Source organism: Archocentrus centrarchus, unplaced genomic scaffold (genome assembly GCF_007364275.1).
Source record: "Archocentrus centrarchus isolate MPI-CPG fArcCen1 unplaced genomic scaffold, fArcCen1 scaffold_54_ctg1, whole genome shotgun sequence".
NCBI classification, from domain to species: domain Eukaryota; kingdom Metazoa; phylum Chordata; class Actinopteri; order Cichliformes; family Cichlidae; genus Archocentrus; species Archocentrus centrarchus.
In genome coordinates this window covers 1,516,943-1,532,304 of record NW_022060276.1, presented here as the reverse complement: position 1 = coordinate 1,532,304, position 15,362 = coordinate 1,516,943, and the positions used below count along the sequence as shown (strand labels likewise).

Genomic DNA, 15,362 nt, shown 5'->3' with positions numbered 1-15,362 from the left:
CTTTACGGAGGGCTTTTTTAAAGAGCAACAAACTCTTTTTCCAGGCTAAATGAGCATCTTCTAATTTAGTGAGACGCCATTCCCTCTCCAGCTTTCGGGTTATCTGCTTTAAGCTGTGCGTTTGTGAATTATACCACGGAGTCAGGCACTTCTGATTTGAAGCTTTCCTTTTCAGAGGAGCCACAGTATCCAAAGTTATACGCAGTGAGGATGTAAAACTATTGACGAGATAATCGACCTCACTGGGAGCAGAGTTTAGGTAGCTGCTCTGCACTGTGTTGGCACTGAAGAGCTTAATAATGAAGGAATTGGATCCTTAAACTTAGTTACAGCACTTTCAGAAAGACTTCTACTGTAATAAAACTTATTCCCCACTGCTGTGTAATCCATTAAAGTAAATGTAAATGTTACTAAGAAATGATCAGACAGGAGGGGGCTTTCAGGGAATACTGTTAAGTCTTCAGTTTCTATGCCATATGTTAGGACAAGATCCAGAGTATGATTAAAGTGGTGGGTGGGCTCCTTTACATTTTGAGAGAAGCCAATTGAATCTAACAATAGATAAAATGCAGTGTTGAGGCTGTCATTCTCAGCATCTACATGGATGTTGAAATCACCCACTATAATGATTTTATCTGAACTGAGCACTAAATCAGATAAAAAGTCAGAGAAATCAGACAGAAACTCTGAGTAGGGACCAGGTGGACGATAGATAATAACAAATAAAACAGGTTTTTGATTTTCCCAATTAGGATGGACAAGACTAAGAGTCAGGCTTTCAAAAGAATGAAAACTTTGTCTGGGTCTTTGATTAATTAATAAGCTGGAATTGAAGATTGCAGCTACTCCTCCTCCTCGACCTGTGCTTTGAGCATTCTGACAGTTACTGTGACTCGGGGGTGTTGATTCATATAAACTAACATATTCATCCTGCTGTAACCAGGTTTCTGTAAGGCAGAATAAATCAATACGTTGATCAATTATTAAATCATTTACTAATAGGGACTTGGAAGAGAGAGACCTAATGTTTAACAATCCACATTTAATTGTTTTATTTGTTGGTGCAGTTGATGAAGCTGTATTATTTATTGTTTTTGAATTTTTATGCTTAAATAGCTTTTTGCTGATTTTAGCTTTGTTTTTTGGTGGCACCGACTCTATGGGGATGGTAAATGGTAAATGGACTAGTTCTTATATAGCGCTTTTCTACTCAGTATGAGCACTCAAAGCGCTTATACAACCTGTTTTGCATTTACCCATGCACTCCCATTCATACAAGCACTTCCATTTTTACGAAGCTAAGTGCTATTAATTAACTAACATTCACACGCATTCATACTCCGACAGAATGGTCAGAGAGCAACTTGGGGTTAAGTATCTTGCCCAAGGATACATCGGCATGTAGCCAGGATTTGAACCGCTGACCTTCCGATCAGTAGGTGACCTGCTCTACCTACTGAGCTACAGCCGCCGATGGGGTTTTGGGGGGATGGCAGGAGGAGAGAAGCTGCAGAGAGGCGTGTAAGACTGCAGCTCTGCTTCCTGGTCTCAACCCTGGGTAGTCAGGTTTTAGGAGGGTTAATAAATTTGGCCATATTTCTAGAAATGAGAGCTGCTCCATCCAAAGTGGGATGGATGCCGTCTCTCCTAACAAGACCAGGGTTTCCCCAGAAACTTTGCCAATTATCTATGAAGCCCACGTCGTTTTTTGGACACCACTCAGCCAGCCAGCGATTCAAGGAGAACATGCGGCTAAACATGTCGCTCCTGGTCTGATTGGGGAGGGGCCCAGAGAAAACTACAGAGTCCGACATCGTTTTTGCAAAGTTACACACCGAGTCAATATTAATTTTAGTGACCTCCGATTGGCGTAACCGGGTGTCATTACTGCCGACGTGAATAACGATCTTACCAAATCTACGATTAGCCTTAGCCAGCAGTTTCAAATTTCCATGAATGTCGCCTGCTCTGGCCCCTGGAAGACATTTGACTATGGTCGCCGGTGTCTCTAGCTTCACGTTTCTCAAAACAGAGTCGCCAATAACCAGAGTTTGTTCCTCGGCGGGTGTGTCGCCGAGTGGAGAAAAACGGTTAGAGACGTGAACAGGTTGGTGGTGTACCCGGGGCTTCTGCTTAGGACTACGCTTCCTCCTCACCGTCACCCAGCCGGCCTGTTTTCCCTGCTGCTCGGGATCTGCTGGGGGGGAGCTAACGGCGGCTAAGCTACCATGGTCCGCACCCGCTACAGGGGCCTGGCTAGATGCAGGATTTTCCAGGGTGCGGAGCCGAGTCTCCAATTCAGAAAGCCTGGCCTCCAGAGCTACAAACAGACTACATTTATTACAAGTACCGTTACTGCTAAAGGAGGCCGAGGAGTAACTAAACATGTGACACCCAGAGCAGGAAAGTGCAGGAGAGACAGGAGAAGAAGCCATGCTGGTAGTGAGTCGGCTAAGGGCTAAGCTACTAGCTGAGCTAAGCTAGCGAATTTTTAAAAAACAAATAAAGTGAGTAATGTGAATACAGGTGATTCAGCAAAGAGTGTGCTATTTAAAGTAGGTGAAGATTACACTAAAATATGTTATTATCCAGATAAATCGAGTTATACAGATATAACAGCTAACAGACAGCAAAACACGACTGTGCTCCGAAACAGGAACAGGAAGTGATACAATACCGCAGTGAGAGCCAACACCAAGTGACAGCGCCACTATTATGAATTACTATTGTAATTCATTATTATCAGGCTGTCCTAAAAGCTCCCTGAAAAGCCTTCAGCTGATCCAAAATGCTGCAGCTAGAGTACTGACAGGGACTAGAAAGAGAGAGCAGATTTCTCCCATATTGGCTTCTCTTCATTGGCTCCCTGTTAAATCTAGAATAGAATTTAAAATCCTTCTCCTCACCTACAAGGTCTTGAATAATCAGGCACCATCTTATCTCAAAGACCTCATAGTACCATATCACCCCAACAGAGCACTTCGCTCTCAGACTGCTGGCTTACTTGTGGTTCCTAGGATACTTAAGAGTAGAATGGGAGGCAGAGCCTTCAGCTTTCAGGCCCCTCTTCTGTGGAACCAGCTCCCAGCTTGGATTTAGGAGACAGACACCCTCTCTATTTTTAAGATTAGGCTTAAAACTTTCCTTTATGATCAAGCTTATAGTTAGGGCTGGATCAGGTGACCCTGAACCCTCCCTTAGTTATGCTGCTATAGGCCTAGGCTGCTGGGGGGTTCCCATGATGCACTGTTACTTTTCATTCACCTTATTTACTTTGTTTATACTCCACTCTGCATTTAATCATTAGTTATTATTAATCTCTGCCCCCCGAGGGGGGGGGGGGGGGGGGGGGGGGGGGGGGGGCAGAGACCCTATGACAGCCTATCCCAGCTGTCATAGGGTGAGAGGCAGGGCACACCCTGAACAGGTCTCCAGCCTGTCGCAGGGCCAACACAGAGAGACAAACAACCTTTCACACTCACATTCACGCTCTTATTCACGCCTATGGGCAATTTAGATATTTCAATTTTAATTATGCTAATGATTAATTATGCTTTAATCAACTCCATACTGTTCAACAACGATGGCAAGATAAAAAAAAAAAAATACTATAATACTATTTTATGGGGGAGGGGGGTGGGTCTCTTTTTCAATAAATAACATAAAGCATGTATTATCTTACTTTTAGTTGAAGATGTAGTCCATGCGCCTATCCTTCTCCCTGTGGGGCAGCACTGCCCCCTATCGGTGTGGCATGGTACTTTCTGCCTCGTATTTTCACCGTGCGTTTATGACTGATCACAAAGAATAAACATGTCACACACATTTATTCAGTATATTAGACTGTGTAAGATTAGCACATGTGTAATCAAACATGTATACAGTAATCCCTCGCTACTTCGCAGTTCACTTTTCGCGGACTCGCTGTTTCGCGGGTTTTTGCGGTACTTATTCTTCACATGCTAGTACATGTTGCACAGTAATGTATATATTTGGTGTATAAGTGTGTAGGGAGGGTTTATAAAAATTTAAAATAGTGTATAACTACTAAAATAATGTATAAGTATTAAAATAAATATAGCGTCCCTACTTCTCAGATTTTCACTTATTGCAGGTGGACTTGGAACGTAACACCTGCGATAAGTGAGGGATTACTGTATTGGCGATATAAAGAGAGACAGCAATGGGCATGGCCAAACGCCTGCTTCATTTATTGTATGTGACACAGCGCCCCCAGAGGTGAGCCATAGCACTGCACTGGCTCACCCCGCATTTCTTCCATGTGTTTGAATAGGCAATGCGCAAATTCCGCGATTTGGACAATTAAAGGGTTAAAATAATTCAGAAAACAGTTTTATAGAACATTTAAGTGGTCAAATGTATTTTCTCTTATCATTGTTAATATTTTACTTGTCTTGATGACAGGGGAGACACTGCCTCCCCTGACTGCACGTCACTGGGATGGAGGGTACTGTAGTTGTTTTTAGGAACTGTTTTGCTGTTTCTGCATTGGCTGCGGCCCACAGTGGCCTGTGTTCGGTTCCAAATAAACAACAAGTAAACTGTTACAAGCTTTCGCTGTGGTCTGTTTGAGGGATGCTACAATGATGTATCTGGCTTTTTAGAATCTAGCTTTTCTGCTGTCTATTGGGGTGTGGGTGGCGGTTTGGATCTGAGCCACACTCCAGCCCACTAGGTGGCGGTAGGTGGTGCTAACCGCTTTTAAACCCAAAAGAAGAAAAGGGTGATTTCCGGTATTTGTCAGGAAATTGTCTGCATTAAAGCTGTTGGAAATAAGTTTTTGGCCTATAATCTCTCAAACATATTTGCCATGAATGACATAAACTCTTTTTGAGCCAGAAATTTCCTTTCACAAAGTAGAAGCTGTGATATATATATATATATATATATATATATATATATATATATATATATATATATATATATATATACAAATGTATTATGCAAATGTACAGAAAAATCAGAAATCATTTTTTGGCAGTCGAGCGCTTTTTAGCACGACACCGGAACTTTATAGTGTAACACACAGAGGAAGTTGATGTGCTCGTGCAACGTCAGAGGCTAGCTGTTAGACTTGTGTTAGCTTATATAGGCTCGAAAACGGTTGTGTTTTCGTATAGCGGGTAAATCTTTGAGCTGTTGAAGTAACAATGTGTTCAGTTGAGTATCTGAGAGAGTTTGTTAACGAAAGACTAACTGCTGCTGCAGAAGAAATATTCGGAGTCTTTGTTAAAACGATGGTCCAGAATGAGGCAGAGATCAATCAGCGCAGACTGCAGGATATCACCGTGAAGTTCCCCAAAATAAAGTTACACAGAATAGGTACGTAACGCAATGGTCTGAATGAACCGAGAGTTGTACTGCGATGTGTTTAAGTGCTGGAGGGCATCGACGGCTATACCGTGCATGCTTATGGCTGTGTTCTGGCTCTTAGGCTAAGGGAAGTAGTGCGCTAAAGTGCGCAACCATAGCACGAAAGCACTGGTTCTCAACAAATGCAGACGGACGCCAATCCAGACTGTTTTCCTTCCGCCTTCAGGTGGAAACGTGTAACAGGGTTTCTCGTCTTTCCCAAAATATTTCAGTTTAGTTTGACAGAATTTACATATAGTGAGGCTCTGTTCCAGGTCCATGTAGTCGGTTATAGCGGACTGATGAATAGAAACGGATCCAGCGATTCCCACTCTCTACAACGAGACCAAAAACGAAGGCGCGGTAACACCGTAGAAAGCGAAGGGGACAGCTCTAACATACGTGGACATGCATCGCTAGAATCGTGTTTCGTGTTAAGTGCGCATTTTATCACCGATGAGTTGCAGCTAGTATCCAAACAAGAGCAGTGAGCGCGCGTCTCACCGGCGCAAATATGGCTGCGCTGTTACAGACTATGGTAGATGAATGGCGGATCGCTGGAAGGATCTCGTTTTTGTTACTGATAAAACATCCAGCATCGTTGTTGCTGTTGAACTGGGTGTGTTCCTACTCCTGATTGCTATGCCCACACGCCAAATCTTGCATCTCAGCAAGCGCTGAAGTTGCGCACCGGGTCACAGCACTGCGGTCAAAGAGCCCTCCTGCAAAGTCACGCTCAAGCCGGTCGCACCTATAATTTTGTTGCGCTGTTCTACTAGATAATACGGTGTGGGTGCGGATCAGAAAGTCTTAACCTGCAATTTTGACCATTTTACTGCACAGTGCGTGAGAGGTTTTTCTCTATTCTAAATTATAATCCATGATCATCCTTACATTTTACAATAAAAAAAATTAAAGTCTCTTTTAAACACAAAAGCGGTGACAACATTTTTAATGGATTTCAAAGCAGATTGACTCCCAACTCCACAATTACTGTCATGTAATATTGCTACAGAATTCAGAAAAATTAAATGCAAAGCCTCTGAATACTCAATCCAATCAGTTTTGATGATTTAGATTATCAGTGTTATTTTATTTATCGTTTGTCATTACAGAAATGATTTAAGGGGTGCCTGCACTTTTCATGTTTACGTGTATCATATGTCAGTCCAAGTTGTCTGCTCATAGTATTAAACAAGTAAAGAATTTTTTAAAAAGCATTTGTTAATTCTTTTTCAGTTGATCCCAACTCTGCCTGGGAAAAGCTGTGTATTTACAGGATACTATTCAAAGTGACACAACCATTTCACACTGTAACTCTGGTGACTTACATCTCACTCAACTGTATGGTTTGAGAGAAAATTAAAAGCAAAATCCACTCAAACTACATTTCTGTATTTTTAATACTGCCATATTTAAACTGCATTTACAGTGTACTCAGGTTCTAGCCAGCATTTGATCAGGCTCCTTCTGCCAGATGGGGTTACATATGTGTGTTTTCCCATCACACAAGTAACCTTGTTTTTTCCTTTGTCTCTCTAGACCTCTCACAACAACATCCTAGCAGTACAGAAGAGGTTCTCACAGAGCAGCAGCTCTGTAACCAGGAGAGGACCTCCAGTCTGGACCAGCAGAAAGCAGAGCCTCTGCTGATTAAAGAGGAACAAGGGGAAGACTGTTCCAGTCACGAATCAAAGCCGCTTGTGTTAAAACAGGAGACCAGCAGCTTTTTGGTGACTCTTACTAATAAGGAGAATGACCTTAGTGAACCTGAACAAAACATTAACCAGTTCCTCTCTCAGAATTCTGCTATAGTGGAAACCAAAGATCAGGAAGGAACTAAACATGTAGAAACAGAATCGACAAACAGTGCAGAGCTGATGCCAAAGAAGAAATGTCACAGAAACAAAGATTACAATGTAGACAGCTCTGCCACGTCAGGGAGTCACTGTAACACAGACACAGGTAAGAAATCTTTAAGTCTAATTGTTGCAGAAAAGCTATAATGAGACCCATCACAGATGGGACTATCCTCCCATGATTAATGAAGTCAGGATAATATTACAGCCCCATTTAATAATAGTAAACTCTTCAGCAGGCATGTTATTACCTCAAAACAGTTTTAAAGATGCTGTACAAGACTCATACTCTGTGATTATGTGTAACGTTTCTCCTGGCCGGCACTGCACTGGGACATGACCGAAAGGTAGTAAAGTTTATTTATATAGCACATTTAACACAACCACAGTTGACCAAAGTGCTGTACATAAATGTAGAATTTAGAATCAATTTAGAACTAAATCGTTGTACATAAATAAATTATCATTGTTACATGAGAAAAACATATAACGAGCGTTTCATAGCACCCATCCACAGACAGAGACAAGCAAGAGATAACTGCTCTGTGGCCTTGCTGCCTCACAGGTGCTGCCATTTAAGAGATAAGAGGGAAACAAAGAAAACAATAGGACCGGTGAGGGAAAATGATCTCATATTTGCTCAATGGGAGGCACCGTATGAGGTTGAAAAAAAACCTCTGCATAGTAAGCACATATAGCATGGTGGGGGGGGCTACTGTGGAACTGACTAAAGCTCCCCCCTCAGCTAACTGTTCCTGATAAGAGGTGTAATGTTCATCAGCTGCTTGGTTTGGGAAAATCACTTCTGCTGTACTGAATAATTTGTTGACAGCCTTCAGTCTTTCTGGCACGTCACAGTGAAAGCCAATTTCATTCGCCAAGAAATTTTGATTGGCTCTCATTCACACCTTCATAATTCAGTAGGACGAGGGTCCGCCCCTGAGCACATACATATGACAATATTTAATGAAAGTTGCAGCGCCACCTAGTGGGAACAGGAAATGTCATGCTTTACGCTTTGAGGTACAGCTCCAAAGTGGTTGAGCAGAACCATCTCAAATTTTGCCTGGAAAGCCGTAAGGAGTTGGTCTTAGATTGTTTTCAAAATGGTGAGTTTTCACCAAAGGGCGTGACCCTGGCGGGACGGTGAATTTCATTTTTGGCATGACGATAAAAATAGCAGAAACTCAAAGCCACATTGTCCAATCTGCACCAAACTAAAATGGTTTAGAAGCCTCTTGTCCTGAACACATTGATATGCATAAAGTCCCTAAACATTAGCGCGCCACCTAGTGGGACCTGGAAAGATCATGAAATACCATGTGTCATACTTCGATGTACTCCTCCTCCCAGTTCTACTCAATCCACCTCAAAAGTTGACTGAATAAACGTCAGACATTGGTGACGATTCTGTGCAAAAATTGTGAGTTTAACTTTTAACGGCACACCCTGGTGGCAAACCGATTCATGAAAAAACAAGCAGTCCATGATGAAGGTCTTGGAAAGCTCAAAATACATGAAATTAGGCACAGTAGTCTGTCAGCTTGTAAGCTTTCAGATTAAGATGCTGTGATTACCAAATACTCAAAAATGGCTCCACAGCACCACCTAGAAATTTTTAAAACATCAGCCCCAGAGCTACAGTTCATCTACATATCTGACCTTGTGCAGGCTCATGTAACATCCTAAAACATGCAAAATAGTCTCTTGGAGCCATATCCAAATCCCAACAACTTGCTAATTAGCAAGCTAATGCTAATCGCTAAATGCTGCTCCTGCTTGTAAATTGAGTGACGGGGCCTGCGTATGTAACCAGAAAGCACCCAAGGCAGTAATCAGTCTTTGTGGACATGTAGTTACATTTCTGGAGCTGCATGTCGGTTATGTACGTAAGACCGATGCAGACCTGTAAATCAGCCCTTATTAAATTGATAGAGCGATAACTTTTGCATATAATCCAGAAGAGTTACACTTATATCATGCGTTTAATGTGTCCCAGAGGGCTGTTTACTTCCATTAATGGGTTTGTAGAGATCATGTAAAAAGCATACACACACACAAAAACCCATAATCCAGATGTTTTATCGATCAGCTGCTAAAAGCATTTCCTGCATTTGAATATCAGCCACCTGTAGTTTTTTCGTGAAGGCCTCTCACAGCTCTACTGGTGCTGAAAACTAATGTTTGACTACGGCTTTCTGAATACAAGTAGGGCTGCAACTGCAATTATTTTAGCAATCAAGTATTCTGTTGATTATTCCATCAATTAATTGGATAAGAAATAGTTTTTCGTATTAACAATTCATCAACACATTTTAACTTCCATACTGCTTCTCTGTGTGAAACAAGGTGGATGGAGCAGCTACAAAGTTCTCTTCATGTTGCTGATCAGGTGGTTGATGAAGGACCTCCAGCTGTTTCCCGGTTCCTCCACCTGAGCTCACTGTCTCAGTAACGGCTCCGCCTCTTTGCGCTGCAGACAGACTGCATGTAAAACAGCTGCTGCTGTGTTTTTGTTGAAAAACTGGGAGCTGCATGAGTTTAATGCTGTAATGCTTTTTATTCACAAGCATCCTCCTAAATAGGTTTCAACTGCAGGGGGGGCTTCCGGCACTGAACAATCGCTAGCGACAGTGGCAGCCCCCGCTATCAAACTGTTCTGGTGGCTACAGCTGCAGTAAAGAAAAAAATAACAGCTGATATTCTCTGCACAGTGAGCACAACACACAGAGAAGTGGGGGCGTAGCGAGATCACGCGTGCACATTGTGAATGAAACTGCCTGTGCTCTGTGGTAGACTGCAAATTGTGGTGAAATGATACAGGCGCAAGTGGCGATAAATAGCAGCAACCGAGCCAGGGCGGGTACGCTCCTGTTCTGAAAATGAAGCAGTGAAATCATGTGAATTTGCTGGACATGCCCCAAATGTTCTCCTATTGTTCTGATTGGTCGACTCTGACCCAAAATCCGAAACCACAGTTGTATAGCCAATAAAATTCCTGACACGTGGGTATATGGCGCTATGGGGTTTACACATGAAACCATAAACTCAGGAACAGCAGCTGATTTAATTTGGGTGATGCTTTTTCAGATGTTTCTGGTGACTTTGGTTTATTTCCACCTTTATCTAGAACAGTTTTCTTGGATATTGTTCAAAGTTTTGTGCTTTGTTTGAGGGTGTTGAAGTAGCTCCGTTTTTAGGCACTATATCGTCATTGAAGCCATTAATATGCTCAGTTCATTAGCCATTAATACACTGATCAACCTTACACTTAAACGGAAGTTCAACACAGCCAGGCTTGACAAAACCTAAAACCCCAGTCAGAGATATCAGGTGTCCCGCTGGTTGTTATCACGTTTCTTTGTTAAGCCCAGCTTTCTGTTTCAGGCGTGTGTGCATGTTCACATATAAAGGTGAGTGCTGCTCACTCCAATCTGAGACATTATGAGATGGTGATAATAAAATGGTGATTAAAAATCTGTAAATAACAAAGAAATATGAGTAAAATCCAACACTGTTGCAAATAAGACAGGAAATTAATGCTGCAGAGAATCCATAATCTTGGGATTTTGGGCACAACTGTAAAATAAACATTTTAATTCAAGTTAATCATTTTAATGCTGCTGTTTATTTTTAATATGACAGCTGCCCATTGATCTTCAAATGTTGCATGTATAAAACATCAACCCAGCAGATATTACACTAAAAATATGCTGTAAATACAAGAACTGGTAAAAACGTTCCTGAACTGAAACTTTCTGTACTTGTCCTGCTCTGAGCAGATTATGTGTTCGGTATAAGTCTTAAAAGAGCGCCACTTTCACAGAAAACTCTGACTGGACATATCTCGCTAAACAATTAATCTCATTTCATAGTACACTCCTCTAGTGTACCACTGACATAAACAATAATTTGGCTGTCACTTGTTAAAATACATTTTTCTCAAATGTCCATTTTCCTGTCAACATAGTACTAACCGTTCTATGTGCCTCTTTGTCTCTCCAGACCTCCTCCAGCAGTATGCCTGTAAGGAGGAAGTTCTTGAAGATTTGTACCTATTTAACCTGCAGAACTCTGGTCTGGGCCAGGAGGACCTAGGATCTGCTCAGATTAAAGAGGAATGGGAGGAACTCTGCACAAGTCAGGAGAGAGAGCAGCTTGTACTGGACCAGAAAACCAATCCTTTAACAGTGACTTGCATTTATGAGGAGAGAAACCACTGCCCGCCAAAACCAACCAGTCACCTGCTCCTTTCTCACAACTCTCTGCATCACAAAAGAACTTCCACAGATGAGAAACCATATTCCTGCAACGCTTGTGAGAAAAGGTTTAAATATGCATCAAAGCTAAAAATGCACATGAGCATTCACACAGGTGAGAAGCCGTTCTCTTGTGATGTATGTGGGAAAAAATTCAGGAGAAAGGATAACTTATTGGTCCATATAAGAACTCACACAGGTGAAAAGCCTTTTACCTGCAATATCTGTGGGAAAGCATTTAGGGACAGCTCAAATTTGATCTATCACGTTAGGTTTCACACAGGTGAGAAACGATATTCTTGCGAAACATGTGGAAAAAGATTTTATCATAAAGGTAATTTGACTGTCCACATGGCAACTCATACAGGTGTAAAGCCTTACCACTGCAGCACGTGTGGAAAAAGATTTGCTTGCTTAGCAAACTTGAAAATTCATAAAAGAACGCACACAGGTGAGAAGCCATATTCTTGTGCAGTATGTGGGAAAAATTTTAGTCAGAGTACAAATCTGAAATTCCACACAAAAATCCACACAGGTGAAAAGCCGTATTCTTGTAAAACCTGTGGAAAAAGTTTCATTCAAATGAGGGACTTGACTGTCCACATAAGGACTCACACTGGCGAGAAGCCGTATTCTTGTGAAACGTGTGGCAAAAGTTTCAGTCAGAACAGTCATTTGAATGTCCACATGAGAACTCACACAGGTGAGAAGCCATTTTCTTGCAAAACATGTGGTAAAAGTTTCAGCCAGAATAGTCATTTGACTGTCCACATGGCATCTCACACAAGTGAGAGTTCTTATAAAACATTTGGAGAACGTTTTACTCAAAGTGGTCTGACTGTTCACATGAGAACTCACACAGCTGAGAGGCAGCACCTTTGCGAGGCCCCCAGCAAAGGTTTCAGTTCCATGTCAGCACTGACAGATCACACCAGGATCCACACGGATGAGGGGGCGTATTCTTGCAAAACATCCGAGAAGTTGTAGTCAGAGCAGTGACTGATGGTGTACGTGAGAAATTACGAAAATAAAAGCTTCAAAGCTTAAGGACGAGGTCCATTCCATGAGGTCAGTAGTGATGAATTGCTGCCCTGCAGCAGTTGATAAAGATTTAGAGGCATTGAAATGAAAATATCACGTGGGTCTCCTCAGCAGAGAGAATTTATACTCATGTGAATCTTTGGAAAAGTTTTGCTCAGAAGGGCGAATTGTTAAGAGAACGGGACGCCATGAAAGGCCTTGCAGCATACGTGAAAAAGATTTTACCTTTAATAAAACGCTTAAAAAAGGCCCCTGAGAACTGACAGCAGTGAGAAATCAATAATATAGAGTACTGTGTAAAATTTTGACCATCCCTCAGTTCTTTATATTTTGCTTCTAAGAGGCCAGACTTTATTGTAATATTTTCTTGTCCTATGGGAATGTTTTGTTAAGCCACATAACACAGAGTTATGAATCATTCAAGTATAAAAAGGCACGTGTCTCAAGGGATCAGTCAGCGTTGTCTACACATAACAATTTAGCAAAGAACAGATTTAAATTGGATCTTTATACACATTGTTAGTAGCAGCTTGTCAAAATAAAAATACGTAATTTTTCCCATTTTAATTTCTTATTTGAATCTCTGAAAAAGGCAACAATAGCACTGTTTGACAGGCATACAATAGTATTTTTGCACCAACAAAGATCTTTTAGCTTAAAGCTGGAAATGTTGTGGGCTGTGTGTCCTCCAGTAATTTCAGGAAGCTAGACAAACAAGTAGATAACAAAAGAAGAAATAGCAGGCCTGAAAAAAAAATCTGAAAGTCATGTCCTTAAGAACGTGATTGTCTCCTCTGATGAAGCGTACCATTATGACCACCTGCCTCATATTGTGTTGGCTCCCCTTTGCTGTCAAAACAGCCCTGACCTGTCAAAGCGTGGATTCCACTAGAGCCTGAAGCTGTGCATCTGGCACCAAGCACCATTGGTGTCTGACACCAAACATGTTAGCAACAGATCTTGTCTGTCACATCCCACAGGTGCTTGATTGGATTGCGATCTGGAAAATTTGGAGGCCAAGTCAACACTTGAAGCTTGTTGTGCTCCTCGAATCATTCCTTGACCATTTTTGTAAATAGGGTGTACGTGGTCTGTAACGATGCTTAGGTAGGTGGTATGTGTCAAAGCAACATCCACATTGATGCAGAACATTCCCCTTAATGCATCCTGGCGCTATGTGTTCCCCAGGTAAGCAACCCACACCCATGCGATGTAGAAGAAAATGTGATTCGCTTTCTTCCATTGCTCTGTGGTTCAGTTCTGATGCTAACATGCCCTTTGTTGACGGGTCACATTTCTGACAGAAGCAGGATTAACATTTTTGGCAGTTGGAGCTACAGTAGGTCATCTGTTGGATTGGACCACACGGGCCAGCCTGTGCTGCCCATGGGCTACAGTGAGCCTTGGATGGGAGCACTCCCAAATCTGCGGTCGTCTAGCCATCACATTTTGGCCCTTGCCAAACTTCCTCAGATCCTTACTCACCCATTTTTCCTGCTTCTAACACATCATTTTGGTGACAAAATATTCACGTGCTCCCTGATATCCCACCCACTAACAGGTGCCATGATGAAGAAATAATCAGTGTTACGTCATCTGTCAGTGGTCATAATGTTATACTTGATCAGTGTAAAACACGTTGGAGGCTCTGTGATCATTTGGAGCTGCATTTCAGCCAATGGTGTTGGGGACGTTTAAAAAACTGATGGAATTATGAACATAGAAAAGTACCGTCAGACTTCTGAAAAGTGTCAGATTTGATAGTAGCTGTTTTTTTTTCCCAGCATGACAATGATCCCAAACACACTGCCACACAGTAAAAACATTAAAATCACTAAATGGAGCCAATACCATACCCACTATACCTTCTTTTAATAAAGGGCTGCAGCTCTTTTTCTGGCCAAATACAAAGAAATGAGTGGTTGCTCAAGACTTTGCACAGTCCTGTAGTACTCTGTCAGAATATATGTATAATATAGTTGCATACTTCCTATTGTAATTTTGTATATACATACTCTACATTATTCATAGAAAAAAGGTTAAGAGGGAGGTCATTAGCTTATAGCATCTAACTGTATCACTCGTGTTTGGAAAAAAAGAAATAACTGCCATGTTTTCTTTTATTTGCCAGATAAACAGACTTCTTTTTCTTGTTGCTGCCATCATTTTGGTTTGTGCATGTACTTTAACTATTTGATCAGCAGCTGTCATAGTTTTCACTCTGTGTGGTCATTTTTCTTCAAACCCTACCTCAGAAATTTGTGAATTTTGGAACTTATTTGTTGAGCCTTTTGTTTCTGTTTTTTGTGAATGCTTAAACTTCTTTTCCAGGCTTGTTCCATGTTTTCAATACAACATTAAAAAACTGAAGATGTGCTCATTTTGTCAAAAGTGCTTTATAAATGAACTTGTCACACACTCCCCTCCAAAAGTAATATCCCTTTTATTTTTGCTGTAGAGTGAGAACATTAAAAGATGAATATGAGACAAAGAATCAACATTCCAGCTTTTATTTCCAGGTATTTACATGTGGATCTGATACACAGGTCAGAAGATGGGACCTTTTCTCTGAACCCAGCCATTTGTCTTGTGAGCACAAGTACTGGGACATGTGACTGACAGGTGTGTTTTGTTTCCCAGTTGATTGTCCAAACGATACACAGTGCTGAATGTCTATGCCCAGCTTCAGATTTGGGTTTTGCTGTGCCGACTTTGCGTTTATAGTTAAAGGAGTAACCAGCATGAAAGCCCGAGAGCCGTTCGTCAGTGAAAAAGAAGCAATTACGAAGCCGAGATAAGATGTGAAATCAATCAGAGCCATTGCATAAAC

The 15,362-nt window shown here is 41.6% G+C and overlaps 1 protein-coding gene across 1 annotated transcript; it reads left to right on the top strand.

Annotated features, from left to right (window-relative positions):
- Positions 1-5,060: 5,060 nt before the first annotated feature.
- On the top strand, positions 5,061-14,908 carry LOC115777475 (gastrula zinc finger protein XlCGF57.1-like). Its single transcript, XM_030725386.1, has 3 exons — positions 5,061-5,343; positions 6,916-7,338; positions 11,238-14,908. The coding sequence occupies exons 1-3, from the start codon at positions 5,172-5,174 to the stop codon at positions 12,476-12,478; spliced, it is 1,836 nt and encodes a 611-aa protein (XP_030581246.1). The 5' UTR covers positions 5,061-5,171; the 3' UTR covers positions 12,479-14,908.
- Positions 14,909-15,362: the final 454 nt, after the last annotated feature.